The sequence below is a fragment of the Archocentrus centrarchus genome, unplaced genomic scaffold (genome assembly GCF_007364275.1).
Source record: "Archocentrus centrarchus isolate MPI-CPG fArcCen1 unplaced genomic scaffold, fArcCen1 scaffold_30_ctg1, whole genome shotgun sequence".
In the NCBI taxonomy this organism is placed as follows: Eukaryota; Metazoa; Chordata; class Actinopteri; order Cichliformes; family Cichlidae; genus Archocentrus; species Archocentrus centrarchus.
In genome coordinates this window covers 1989589-2002642 of record NW_022060259.1, presented here as the reverse complement: position 1 = coordinate 2002642, position 13054 = coordinate 1989589, and the positions used below count along the sequence as shown (strand labels likewise).

Here is a 13054-nt window from a genome sequence, read left to right as displayed (position 1 = left end):
TGCAAACCTCAGTGAGCTGAAGCAATGCTGTAAAGAGGAGTGGGCTCATATTCCTCTGCAACAATGTGAGAGACTGATTTTTTTAAAACTAATTAATGTCGTTAGAGCTGTAAATGAGAAAATCAGTATTAGTGTTCACATGTTCTATAAATGTTGGATTCATTAAACAACTTTAAGTCCTGAAGATTCTTGCAAGGACACGGAGCAGAGGGAGTCAGGACGAGTGGATGCTGTCTGTAATCTGTTGCTTCATTCCCTGTTCAGCCCTGACACTTTTCCTTTGGCTCTTTTATCCAGCTGCTTTGACACTAAAGATGCTTTGATACTTCTAGCTCCAAAAAACAAACAGAAAACACTGACACCTCCAAAATGCCACAAAACTGAAGTCTACAACCCAATAAGTAACATCTGTTTTCCATATTCAGTCAGACTTATGTACAGAGAAACCTTTTGCCTTGATGAAGGCCCTATGAAGGGGTATCCAAAGTTTAAATCGGTGGGGTGTGTGGTGGTGTGTGTAGGGTTGGGGGCCTTGGGTCATGCGTTTCAGGGCTCCAGATCAGCTAAGTACAGCCCTGCTGGCTGCTGGAAACATTTACCCGACCAGCTGCCAGCCGCGCAGCCAAACATGTGCAGCGTTTCGGCGCGTCTGTCGCCGTGTGAGGCGGCTGAATAACGCAAACGGGGATCGCTAAAGTGTGTCGGGAGATCAGTAGTCCTGTGCACCGGTGTGACTGCCTGTCGGAGCTCCGAGCAGAGGCGGGAATGGAGCGCAGCGAGGCGGACGAGAATGAGAGCAGCTCGCCCCAACAAAACACGATGTGGAAACAGATTCAAGCCAAAGCGAAGCCGCTGCTCAGCCCCAAGCTGGGCGCCAGAGACCCGGAGGACAAGAAGGAGCGGGGCATGTGGATGTTTAGAAAGATGAAGCGGAAGGAAAATGTCGCCCTGGACCGGGTGATCTCCTCCTCGCAGCCCGACCTGCTCTTCTCATCTCCCGTTGATGTGGAGACGAAGGAGGCACAGCTCTGCGGCAAAGCGGCCGGGAGCGGCTCCGGTCTCGGTCGGGAGAAGCTGCAGTTTTCGATCAAGCACAAATCCAGCAGCCCTAGCAAACCCACGGTGTCTCAGCTGGTGCAGTCCCACCACAAGAGCTCCTCTCTGGGGTCTGCGTGCCTGGAGAGGCTGGAGAGGCTGGCCGAGCCTCCGGGCAGCTGCAGCGGGGGCGACGCAGCAACAGCGGCGGCGGCGGCGGCGGCGGAGGAGACACCGCCGGAGAGCAAGGATGATCAGCAGGTGAGCTCCTGTCAGTTACACGTTGATTATTCAACATATGTCTGGAGGGACCCACGTTAATGCCCTGTAGATTAATACTTCATTAATATTCACAGGTTAATGATGGACACGTGCTTTAGGCAAGTTTGGATGTAATAGCTGAAACAAATGTGTCAGCAGAAAGCGGAAGCAAACAATAAACACATACAAAGATCTGTAACACAGTAAATGACAAGTGGCATATGCACTAAAATCTGATAATGCCACAGTGCAGTGGTCAGTGATAGTTCCCACTTGGTCTACTTTTTTGCATCAGATTACTTTATAAACTTAACTTTATAAGCACAGAAAATAAGGAAATGTGTGTTTGGTGGATTATTCCTTTGCTGTAACAATACTTCTTGGCAATAAATCTTACACCAAGCCTGTTTATCTGAGGATGTGGGTTGCAAAAAGTTGCCAAATCTTCTCTGCCAAACAGCTGATTTTGCTGCTGACTGGGTTTGGTGACATTTATTGGATTGGATAAATGAAGTCTGAAGAACCAAGACATACTGGCAATTTAAGTTTATTCACGTAACAAAGGGGCCTCAGCAGCATGTGGAAGAACCACACAGCCACAGCACCTCCTCCTCATGCTGGTCACCAGCTTGGTCACACTGGGACAGCATCCCATCCTTCAACAGCATTTGTCACAAGTCACCCAGTGTGGTTGTGTTGGTCACTCTGGCACAAACAGCATGACCATGCTGATCCCACAGTGTTCAGTGGGGTCAGGACTGTAGGCAGGTCATTCCATCCTCTCCACTCCCAGATTCTGGAGGTAGTCTCTCATGAACCCTCTCTGCCATCATGGAGGATCGGTCCCAGACTGCAGAGATATGGGATTGTCACTGGTTGCAGAATCTCTTCTCGATGTCTCTCTGCAGTGAGATTGCCTCCAGCGATGATGAGCCTGATTGTCATCACCTGGAGTACCAGAAGCTCAGAACCAGAATCAATAGCATGTTTGGTATTGGCAGAGAAGATCTAGCAAGTTTTTCATGGGCGCAGGGTGGTGGTGAGGTCTTTAAGATAAGACGGGGCCCGAGGCCCCACAGTTGTTTGTGAGGAGAAGAATTTTAAATTCTATTCTAGATTTAACAGGGAGCCAATGAAGAGAAGCCAATATGGGAGAAATCTGCTCTCTCTTTCTAGTCCCTGTCAGTACTCTAGCTGCAACTACAAATGCAAATTACACTTACATAAAACATTATACCAGTTCTGAACTTTAAATGGCATCATTACTGGAACTTGGTCTTAGAGTATCACTTTGAAAACACCTCTCCGAGCTGACATAGGGATTGTCATTAACCCAGTAACACACTGCAGTCCTGGTGTCACAGCTTCACTGATCCACACTGAAGGTAAATAAAACCCAGCATGAGCAGCAGACCTGTAAATAAAGAAGAACTAATATAGAATAACTTCTTATGATGCACCATTTAATGTGGAACTCACAGGGGAGTGCAGACCATGGCAGACACGCTGCATTGTGTATTTATTGAGGGTCTGTTGACACTGTGCTTAGTGATGTTGTGCTTGTTGTTAAAAGGATTAATCCAAGTGTGGAAGAACAATGGGGGAAGTATTCTGGAGCCTGCCACTCCTCTCACTTCACAAATTTAGGCTGAACCAGAGTAAAGTCATTGTTTGTTGTGTGGGTGTACGAGAGAAAAAAAGGAGGGATTATTCAAGTCTGTTATACTACAAGGACAAACCAGCAAAAAAATGAACTGTAGAGGTGTTCTACTGGATTTAGGTCAGGTGAGCGTGGGGGCCAGTCAGTGGTATCAGTTCCTCCATCCTCCAGGAACCGCCTGCATACTCTCACCACATGAGGCCTTGTTGTGCACCAGGAGGAACCCAGGACCCACTGCACCAGTGTAGGGTCTGACCATGGGTCCAAGGATTTCATCCTGGTACCTGATGCCAGTCAGGGTGTTGTTTGTTGTTTGGCCTGTAGAGGTCTGTGTGCCCCTCCCCAAACATCACTGACCCACCACCAAACTGGTCAAGGATGTTACAGGCAGCATAATGTTCTCCACGGCTTCTCCAGACCCTTTCACATCTGTCACATGTGCTCAGGTCTCCATGATGCCAGGCAGTGAGCACAGGGCCCACTAGAGAACATTTGGTCCTCAGACCACCCTCATGAAGTCTTTTTTGTAGCTCTGCAGTGCTCATCCTCTTCCTCTTGCACAAAGGAGCAGATACCAGTCCTGCTGATGAGTTAAGGACCTTCTACGGCCCTGTCCAGCAAATCTGGCAATGGCACGTATTGATGTGCCATCCTGGAGGGGTTGGACTACCTGTGCAGCCTCTGTAGGGTTCAGGTATGGCCTCATGCTGCCATTTGACCCTATCCAAACGCAAAACTAGTGAAAAAACTGTCAGAAAAGATGAGGAGGGAAAATGTGAGTGTCCTCCACCTGTGAAACCATTCCTGTTTTGCAGGTTGTCTCATTGTTGCCCCTCTGGTGCACCTGTTGTTAATTATATGAACACCAAAGCAGCTGAAACTGATTAACACCCCCCTCTGATACTTAACTTGATGCTGTACTCTGGTTAAAAAGTGTTCCTTTAATCTTTTTGAGCAGTGTATCATATGGAGTAACAGGCGACACCTTTGTGCAGCTGTACTTTAAATATATTTGGTCATACATTCTCCTTTTTTGCTGTACTTGTGTGGACAGACCGTGCTAATTTTAGGTAGGTGTACCTAAAAGGAAATGATTGCACATGGATGACTAGGTAGAGCAGCCTCTGGGGGAAACCCTGCAGCAGACACTTTGACACATGAATCCTACACTAACTGTCGATTTCACTAAAGTAAACCAGCAGATTTTTTTTTCAGTATAAGAGAAGCAGGTGTGTTCTCTGCAGCGGAGAGATTCCTGTGAAGAAAGAAGACACAGGAGGAATTTAAGCCTGAAATAGGTACACAGTCAGGGCAGAAAGGACAGATGATAAATAAGGAAGATAGAAAGCCCAGATTACAATCTTTGTACTGGCAAAGAGAGCCATGTTTGACTTTTGACTGTTCAGATTGGCACCGTTGTCTCATACACAGCTGGAAGTGATTATAACAAATTATGAAAGATGAGTCATATTAAGCGCAAAGCTGGAACTAATCATTTGAACAATGACTGCATTCTGTAGCAGGTTGGAGGCCTGTTGCATGCAGAATGAGCTTGCTTGCAACTTCTATACTAGTAATTGTTTTCACATTTCGGGTGAGCGAGTTACTTGGCCTGGACTTGATTAAGCTGCACAAAGTGGATGGATAGAGTTACTCAGGCAGAAGGACTGTCCAGGGAATGAAATGAGCACAAGGAAAAGTTGAGCTCCAACTGGTATCTGAGAACTCTGAGCTGAGGTTGAGACAGAGAACCTGAGTTGAAGATGGGGTCAACAGGCCAGGGTGAGGGGGAGCTTGCAGTGCGGTATCTATGGAGCTAGGGGCTGAGTCAATGATGAGTCATCCAATGACGCTGCAGGGAAACAGGAGTTAACGGGAGCGTGATACAAGCAGAACAGTACAAGTTAGTCAAAGGGCTGCACGAGCAGAGTAAATGATCAATGGACTGCTTCTTATATAGCACTTTTCTACTCTGCACTCAAAGCACTTTATGCAACACGCCTCATTCACACATTCACACCCTTTCATACGAGCACTTTTTTCCTATGCCTAAGTGTTTTGTGTCTAACAACAACAACAGTCTGTTTGGGTGCATTTAAGGCAGGATGAATTGTGTGTGGCTGGTGGCTCCAGGGCACCTGTCTCCAGTCCTACAAATTAAGCACACACGAGGCTGCAGATGACACAGTGCTGAAGGAAGAACAACAACATCTGTAAGCTAGTGTCAGGTCTGCAGGAAAGACAGAAGATTCCTCTAAGAACTGCAGTGACTACAAGCCTGCAAAACTTTCTCATTCAGTGCCAAACACGTGGTCAGGAGCCTGACAGTATAAGTGTGTATGGGAGTGTGTATGGGAGTGTGTATGGGAGTGTGTACGGGAGCGTGTATGGAAGTGTGTATGGGAGTGTGTATGGGAGTGTGTATGGAAGTGTGTATGGGAGCGGGTATGGGAGTGTGTATGGGAGTGTGTATGCAGGAAGACGCGTGTTTGACTGTGTATTTGCATGTTTGAATATGCGCACTTATCTATAATGTGTGATTTTATCCAAATTCTGAAACACTTTGTATGTTTTGAAAGTGATATACAAATAAAGTTATTGTTATCATTTATTACTAAGGGACTGTGCCCATTGAAAAACTGTCAGGAAAGGGGTACCCACTGCATTACAAAATGACACATGGGATCAAAGGTCAGTATGTGATGACTTGGGAGTGAGGATGGGTTGGCTAGACTGAGACAGGTGGGGGCCAGCCAAGTGCTACAAGACTGTGTTGAACAGCCAGAACAAAAGTTGTAAACATGTTGAAGTGGGTTAAATAAATGGTCGCAGCAGCCTTTGTTGAAGGGGACCTGGAAATTGTCCAAGTGTGATTAGAAGGTGAGGCTCAACTGATGGAAAGCCTGGAAGTGTTGTGGAGAGACCGTGTAACTGCTGAGTGATGTAGTATCAGGAGGCTCTGCAGGCACTGAGGAAATGCTCAGCATGTCGGGGAAAGTTAGAATTTAAATACAGACGGTAACTCTGTTGTAATGAAGGTCCATCCTGCAAAGCCTTTTGTATAGATTATGAAGCTCATAAACTTTGCAGTTAAGTACATATTTTGTGCTTAACAAGTCTTTACTGCATCACTGGGAAATGGTGTACTTTGTATTGCAGTAAAGGTTTTAATCTACTAGAGTCACAAGAATAGAAACTTGATTTGAACGCTAACTTCTAATTTCTGATGCTATATATTTTTTAAAGGTTATTTTTGGCCTTTATTAGATAGTTAATGTGAACCCAGGCCGCACCCCTGGACCACAGCCATGTGGTGTACATGGTCGCCTGCTCACCCACTGAGCCACCCTGGCACCCCAGTGAAGCTGTACGTTTTTTTAGTGTGTGGCTAAAAAAACAACCTAAACTACTAATACTACTCCTAAGTGGTGACCTGGGGGGATGATAAGAAGTTAAATCAGTGGTTTCTAATCATACTGATATAAAACAAGTTGTAACAAAGCAGCGTCCACAAGGGTTGTGCTGATGGATGATGATGTCAGGGATTGATGATGGTCAAAGTAAATGGAAATATCTCACCTAATCAAGGTGATTTTCATTCATTCATTTTTTAAAAATATGGTTTCTCCATTGATGAATTGAATTAATATCGTCATTGTGCTGAGATTCATAATGAATTAAATCTTCAAAGCTACGCACTTGCAACGCAAATCGTTAGCCTAATAGCATAATTGCCTAAGTCATATTTTGGCATATTTTGAGATACCTAACTACTTCTACTCTGCTAACAGTGTAGATTTAGATAGATATCTCAATGTTGGCCAAAATATGACTTAGGCAATTATGCTATTCAGCTAACGAAATGTCTCTGAACGTCCACATGGTTTCAGTTCAGTTCAATTCAGTTTTATTTATATAGCACCAAATCACAACAGTTGCCTCAAGGTGCTTTATATTGTAAGTAGGGGTGGGACTCGATTAAAAAAATTAATCGAATTAATTACAAGCTTTGTAATTAATTAATCGAAATTAATCGCATTTTAATCGCATTTCAATATTTGACATGATAAATATTAATTTAAGTTTGGTTGATGAATAAATCAATATACATAAGCTTAAACTTCAAAATTTTGTTTATTTTCCCACCAGTCTACTACACAGACCAATGAAGGGCAGAAGTGCTCCTGTGATAAACTCCTGAAATTAAAGTTAAGCATCATAACTGGATAGTTTTATTCAACATTAATGTCTCACTTGTTATAGTTGGAAATTAATCATTCTCCCAGCTGTATTCCTTGATGTTGAAATGTGTTATGCTTGTTTTAACAGCTTATTTTGAATTAAAGACTTAAAATTAAACCACAAAAAGGAGAAAAAGTTCATTCTCCGTTTAACAGCTGCTTTTACACAGCTGTGCTTCTCACTCACGGTTGCTAGGCGACATGAGCTACGCAGAGGTGACGGCAGCTGATATGAAGGCTAGCCGCTCACTTCCGGCCTTTGTGGGCTGCGAAAGACGTGGGCCGGGTCCTTCGCAGGATGCGGCCCCTAATTTGGACATTGTGCGTCGATATAATCTGTATGCCGGGAACTCGCGCACTGAGAAACGTTCCACGGTTCAAAGTGCGATTAAAATGCGTTAAAAATTTTAACGCGTTAATTTCCCTGTAATTAATTAATCGAAATTAACGCGTTAAAGTCCCACCCCTAATTGTAAGGTAAGCCCCAACAATAATACAGAGAAACCCCAACAGTCAAAATGACCCTATGAGCAGCACTTGGTGACAGTGGGAAGGAAAAACTCCCTTTAAACAGGAAGAAACCTCCAGCAGAACCAGGCTCAGGGAGGGGGGGTCATCTGCTGTGAGGGGGGGAGACAGGACAACAGGCATGCTGTGGAAGAGAGAGACAGAGATTAATAATAACTAATGATTACATGCAGAGTGGAGTATAAACAGAGTGAAAAGAGGTGAATGAAGAAGAAACACTCAGTGGATCACAGGAACCCCTCGGCAGCCTAGGCCTATAGCAGCATAACTAAGGAATGCAAACTGGGAGCTGGTCCTGCAAAAGAGGGGCCTGAAGGCTGAAGGCTCTGCCTCCCATTCTACTTTTAAATAACCGAGGAACCACAAGTGAGCGTCACAAGAACAGTGAGTGAAGTGCTTGAACTTCCACAAGGTTAGAAGTTAATGTGTGTATCTGTGGAGTGGCTACACAGATGCATCAGAATCAGACAAAGATTTGGCCACAGTGACAAGATGTATGTGTGGAGGAGGTCAAGGTGAGGCTTTCAAACCTGAGAACGTTGTACCAACTGCCATGCATGGTGGTGGTAGTATCATCCTATCGGGCTGTTGCACAAAGTGGATGGAATAATGAAGGAGGAGGACTACCTCCAACCTTCCTTCAACAGCTAAACAGTTGAAACTCGGACACCACCGATTGTTCTAACAGGACAATGATCCCAAACACACATCAGATCTGGTTTTGGGATGGATAAAGGAGGCTAACATTAAGCTTCTGAATGACCTTTCCAAAGCCCTGACCTCAACCCTTTGTACCAGCACCTTCTTGCTGTGAGGTCTGGAGGGAGTTAGATGCTGATAATAATATTTCTGGGGATAGAAACTAAACCCAAACTTGCTCCAGTGGCAGGCCTGTGCCTTAAGCAGATGTTGGATGGCTTTTCTAGTTTCTGGCTCATGCTAACGCGTGCTATCATGAACTGCTGAACTGAGGCTTATAGTTCAGTTCCTGCAAAAATGGCAAAGAAAGCACAGAAGACATGACATGATGTTCTCATCCAGTGTAAAGAAATGCAGTCAGACTATTTGTCCTTTATTTGTGGGTGGTGGCAGGAGATAGAGCGGGTCGTCTGCCAGTCGGTGGTTTGATCCCCTCCTGCAGTCTGCATGTATACAGATGCTGAACCTGGAGTTGCTCCTGATGCATCCATCGGGGTGTGCAAATGTTAGATGAGGTGCTTAGGTATAGAAAAAAGTGCTTTAATGAATGTGTGCATGCGTGTGTGTGAGACATGCTACATAAAGTGCTTTGATGCTCTGTTAGAGTAGAAAAGCGTTATGTAAGAACGTCATTGCAGGATCTGTAAACACGTGTGACGTATAGGAGTACCGTATTATCTTTAAAGGTAAGTTTAATAAAGAGAAGTGCTTTCCAAAGCATCGTTTATATGTTCAAGTCTGCTTATATATTGTATAAGCAGACATGAACATACATGAGCCAACAGCTCAGCTTTCAGCATGATGACAGTAGATATCCCTGTCATGGTCATCTCAGCCACACTGCTCTGTGGGGGATCCTGTGAGATCAGAAGCTCCACCCACCTGCTGCTCAAACCTTCTGTTTGCAAGGGGCAGAAATTTGGCTTATAAGGACCATGGTCTTAAAGCAGCTAAAACAGAAGGCTATACTGCCATCCAGTTCCCTCAGAAGTCAGGCGTCAGAGCTGGGAGTGACATCACTCCTGAGTTGAGCACATTCCAGTAGTAAAGTCGGAAAAGCAAAGAAGAGCAGGATCCTGCAGGTAGAGCCGTTCCTGCATCAGTAGTGCTTGTTTTTTTGTGCAGCAGGTTGTCAGACAGAGCCTGCTCAGTGCTCTGCATATGGCTTGTTTAGCAAGTCACAAATACACAACAGTGGCTGTTCAGAACACAGATTTTTGAGTTTTACTGTTTATGTGCACTGCCACCATCTTGGATCGCTAGGTCGGAGTTGGTGGGGCTGCTCCGACTTTCTGAGTTGGAAGTCCAACTTGAGGGAGCATTCCAGTTGAAAGCTTTGACACCATTAGTACAAAATTAATGAATACTTATTTTAAATTTTGATTCTCTGAGTTACATAAATGAAATACGTGTGTGAGTCTGTGTGAGTGAATGGGTTCATACATATAAAATATTAAGTGCTAAGGTTTCATGAATACACAGTAAGTGCAGACTGTGTCCCTTTTGCCTGGAGCCACTCTGCACTGAGCTGCAGGGTTTTGGATCACAGTGTGTGGAGTTCTGCAGACGAGGAAATACAGGATCCTGTTGAATGTTATTAGAAACAAAAATGCTAGTTATTGTTTCACACAGTCTGCCATGAATATTGAACAGCTGCAAACCTGCTGGACTTGTGTGATTGGCTTAATGAGTGAGACAGCTATCTGTCAGACTGGATGATATTAGGAGGAGCTGTTTGCCTTTCAACTGAACCGTGAGAAACCTGACGGTCTCTCTCTGTCCGCTCATGTTGGAGTCATCCTTGTCACACTGTTAGCACTGTTACTTTAGGGTATTTGTTTAGTTACTGCATTTGCACAAGTTTGCAGTAGCATACACTAAATGTATCATTAATATCTGTGCCGGCCGGATCAAAGTTGACCCGTATAAGAAATTCTTGTGATTGACGGTGAATACTGCAGCATCATCGGCTCTCTCTCACCAAGGAATTGTTTCCAGATGGAAACATTTTTGGATTAAATAAGAAATAAAAACATATCTGTTGGCAGTGTTCATGAAAGGAGGACATATTTAACCTCTGCTGTATAATGCAGGGTACAGACTGGTACACACAGATAAAATGCTTCATTTTACAGCAGAAATAAACCTATATACAGCTTGGTAAAAAGCACTGGTGTGGTCTCTGTACATAACTAACCTGTTGTACACAGCTGTCTCTATGTAACTAACCTAGTTAAACTGTTGTGATTAATTCCTGTGTGGAAAGATAGTTTAAAGGCAAACAAAATTAGAAAAAGCTATCACCTGAATTTTAAGGAACTGTGTTCACAGATACCAGCTGAACTTGAATGAGGGCCAGGCTGTACTGATTTTGTAAGATGGTGCAGGGAGTCAATGAGGCACGCCAAATTAAAGCTTTTTGGTTTATTATTTATATTCAATCATATTTATCCCCTTTGGCTCCTTTGGGGTCCCCACTCAATTGAGCAGTAGGGGTAACACTAACCTCATCCTGTTATTCAAACATGGTTACTTCCAGTTTAATCTAAGATGGAATTGGCCAGCAGGCCAAACCATCACTCACTGCTGTGGGACTGCCAGTGAGTGAGTCACAGTGGCTGTATCCATCTTTTATAAACAGTCTCTGGTCACAATAAGGAAAGTCAGTAATGGAGGTTGCTTCTATTTTTTCTTTTCTTTTCTGTCGATCTGACCAGCTCTACTTCTGATTCAACCAGCACAGAGACTCAGAGGTGCTCAGGTCTTTATTTCCTCTGTTTCAGGGCCCTCATTTTAACTAAGAACAGGGAAGATCTGTTATCAGCTCATCGTGTTTTTCTTTCATTGACCCTTTTATTTACGTGCATGTTTCATATATAAGAATGTCCCCAACATTTAAGCCAACACGGTTTCACAGTAAAACTGGAGCTTTCATTAAAGTTATGTGCAGTTATAATGCTTACCCTTCTGGGTTTGTCTCTCTGCATCGAGCACTATTAGAGCTCACATTCAGTGTTGTTATTAATGTTGTTCTATGAATACTTTTTGGCTGCTTAATGTTTTACCCCTCAGCCTGCAAAGGCCAAGGGGTATTAAAAAAATGGGGTATTATTACTATTAATATGTACTGAGACCTGTAATTATGTGTTATAGGACTTGTACTTCCAGGGGATTCGTGCCACCTAAGCATTCTGCTGCAGGAGCTTTAGGGGGAGCACTGGCAGCCGACAGTATTTTTAGTCCTGCAGGTTTTAGTTGGACATCAGTGAGCGCGCTTTGTGGCCTTAATTTGCTCTGTGACCTTAAAAGACACCTCTTGTGGTGTTTTCCTTTAGTGTACCTTGTAGTACAGCCTGTCAGTCAGGCTTAACCACTGGGGTAGGATTATAGGCAAGTCAGCCAGGATAGTTCTTCACCTTCCTCCCTCCCACTCACCCGATGCTGATTCTTTCATCCAGCCTCCTCACCTCCTGTACAGCACCTGCTCCTTCTCAGCTGCCATGCTTCTCATGGGTTATAGATTATTGATTTTTTGAAGTTTGTGCTTCTGCCAGAGTTGAATTGCTTTGGAAGTATCCTCAGAGTCTCTGCCTTTGCAGTTTGTCCCTCAGAGCGGCTCTCCCCACACTCCACCTTTTACATCCTTGTCCACATATTCTTCCTGCGCCCCGCTCGACCCTGGATCGCTTTCTAAGTGAGGCTTCAGTGCCAGAGTCCCGTCTAGCAATCCGAGGGTTACTCCGCTGGGCCTCTAGCGATGACTCCTTTTCCCTTGTTTCCTCGTGTGGACGGCTGCTGTCGGTGAGCTCATTCGGTCTGTTGTCACCTATGTTTGATACTTGTGTATGTGCAGCACTGAGGATTCCTACATTGTTAACAGCAGCCTTGTTAGTTATTCACCTTTCTTCCAGCTTTGTGTTTGTTACTCTGTGAACACTTGACCAGTCTAGGACCCTAAGATGAGACCTATGTCATAATTAATGGGTTTTCTGAGCGATGTCTTAGCAGGCCAAGCCTGGCTTCATCAATACTCAAAATCCTCTTTGTGTAAGCAGTGACCCAGACAGTTAGCTTCAAGTATTTGATAGAAAAGCTAGATAGGATGGAAGAACTGGGTGATATTAAAATAAATTGCCATAAAGTTTTAATATTCTGCTGATTATTAATCCAAGGCTTCTACTCGCTGCCCTTCTTGGATGGGACTCATCGCAGGAAGGCTCTGGCTTTGATTGTCCTGGTTGGATGTTGCTGTGTTGAGTCTGTGTGGTGTCTCCAGCTTCCTCACACAGTCTGAATTCGATTGTGAGGTAGATAAAGTTCCTAGAGGAATCTGTGGGTTTCTGAGGTTGGTAATCTTAAGCACTTTGGTCAGTAAGCCTAGGAAAACGCTGTGTAAGTGCCAGTCCCTTCCATTTTTGCACCATACCCCCCCATCTCCCCTCCCCTCCCGTGTGCATGTGCGAGTGCCCCCTGTTTTCAGAAAGTATCGTTTTCATGCCGTTCTCGTATAAGCGGGTCCCTGGACTTTATGTTCTTGTTCTCATACCGTGACCAGCCACAGCACTAAAACCACTGACCGCGAATCATCTCATTACAATAAAATGTTCTGCTTGGAGACCCTGAGCCCAGG

General features: G+C 44.4%; 1 protein-coding gene across 2 annotated transcripts in view; it reads left to right on the top strand.

Moving 5' to 3' along the window:
• The first annotated feature begins 610 nt into the window (after positions 1–610).
• Positions 611–13054, top strand: part of mctp1b (multiple C2 domains, transmembrane 1b) — a 39180-nt gene continuing 26736 nt past the window's right edge. For both annotated transcript variants that reach the window (XM_030724045.1, XM_030724044.1), the window contains exon 1: positions 611–1296. In XM_030724045.1, coding sequence (XP_030579905.1) covers positions 766–1296 — 531 coding nt within the window. In that variant the 5' untranslated portion in view covers positions 611–765. The remainder of the gene's footprint in view (positions 1297–13054) is intronic.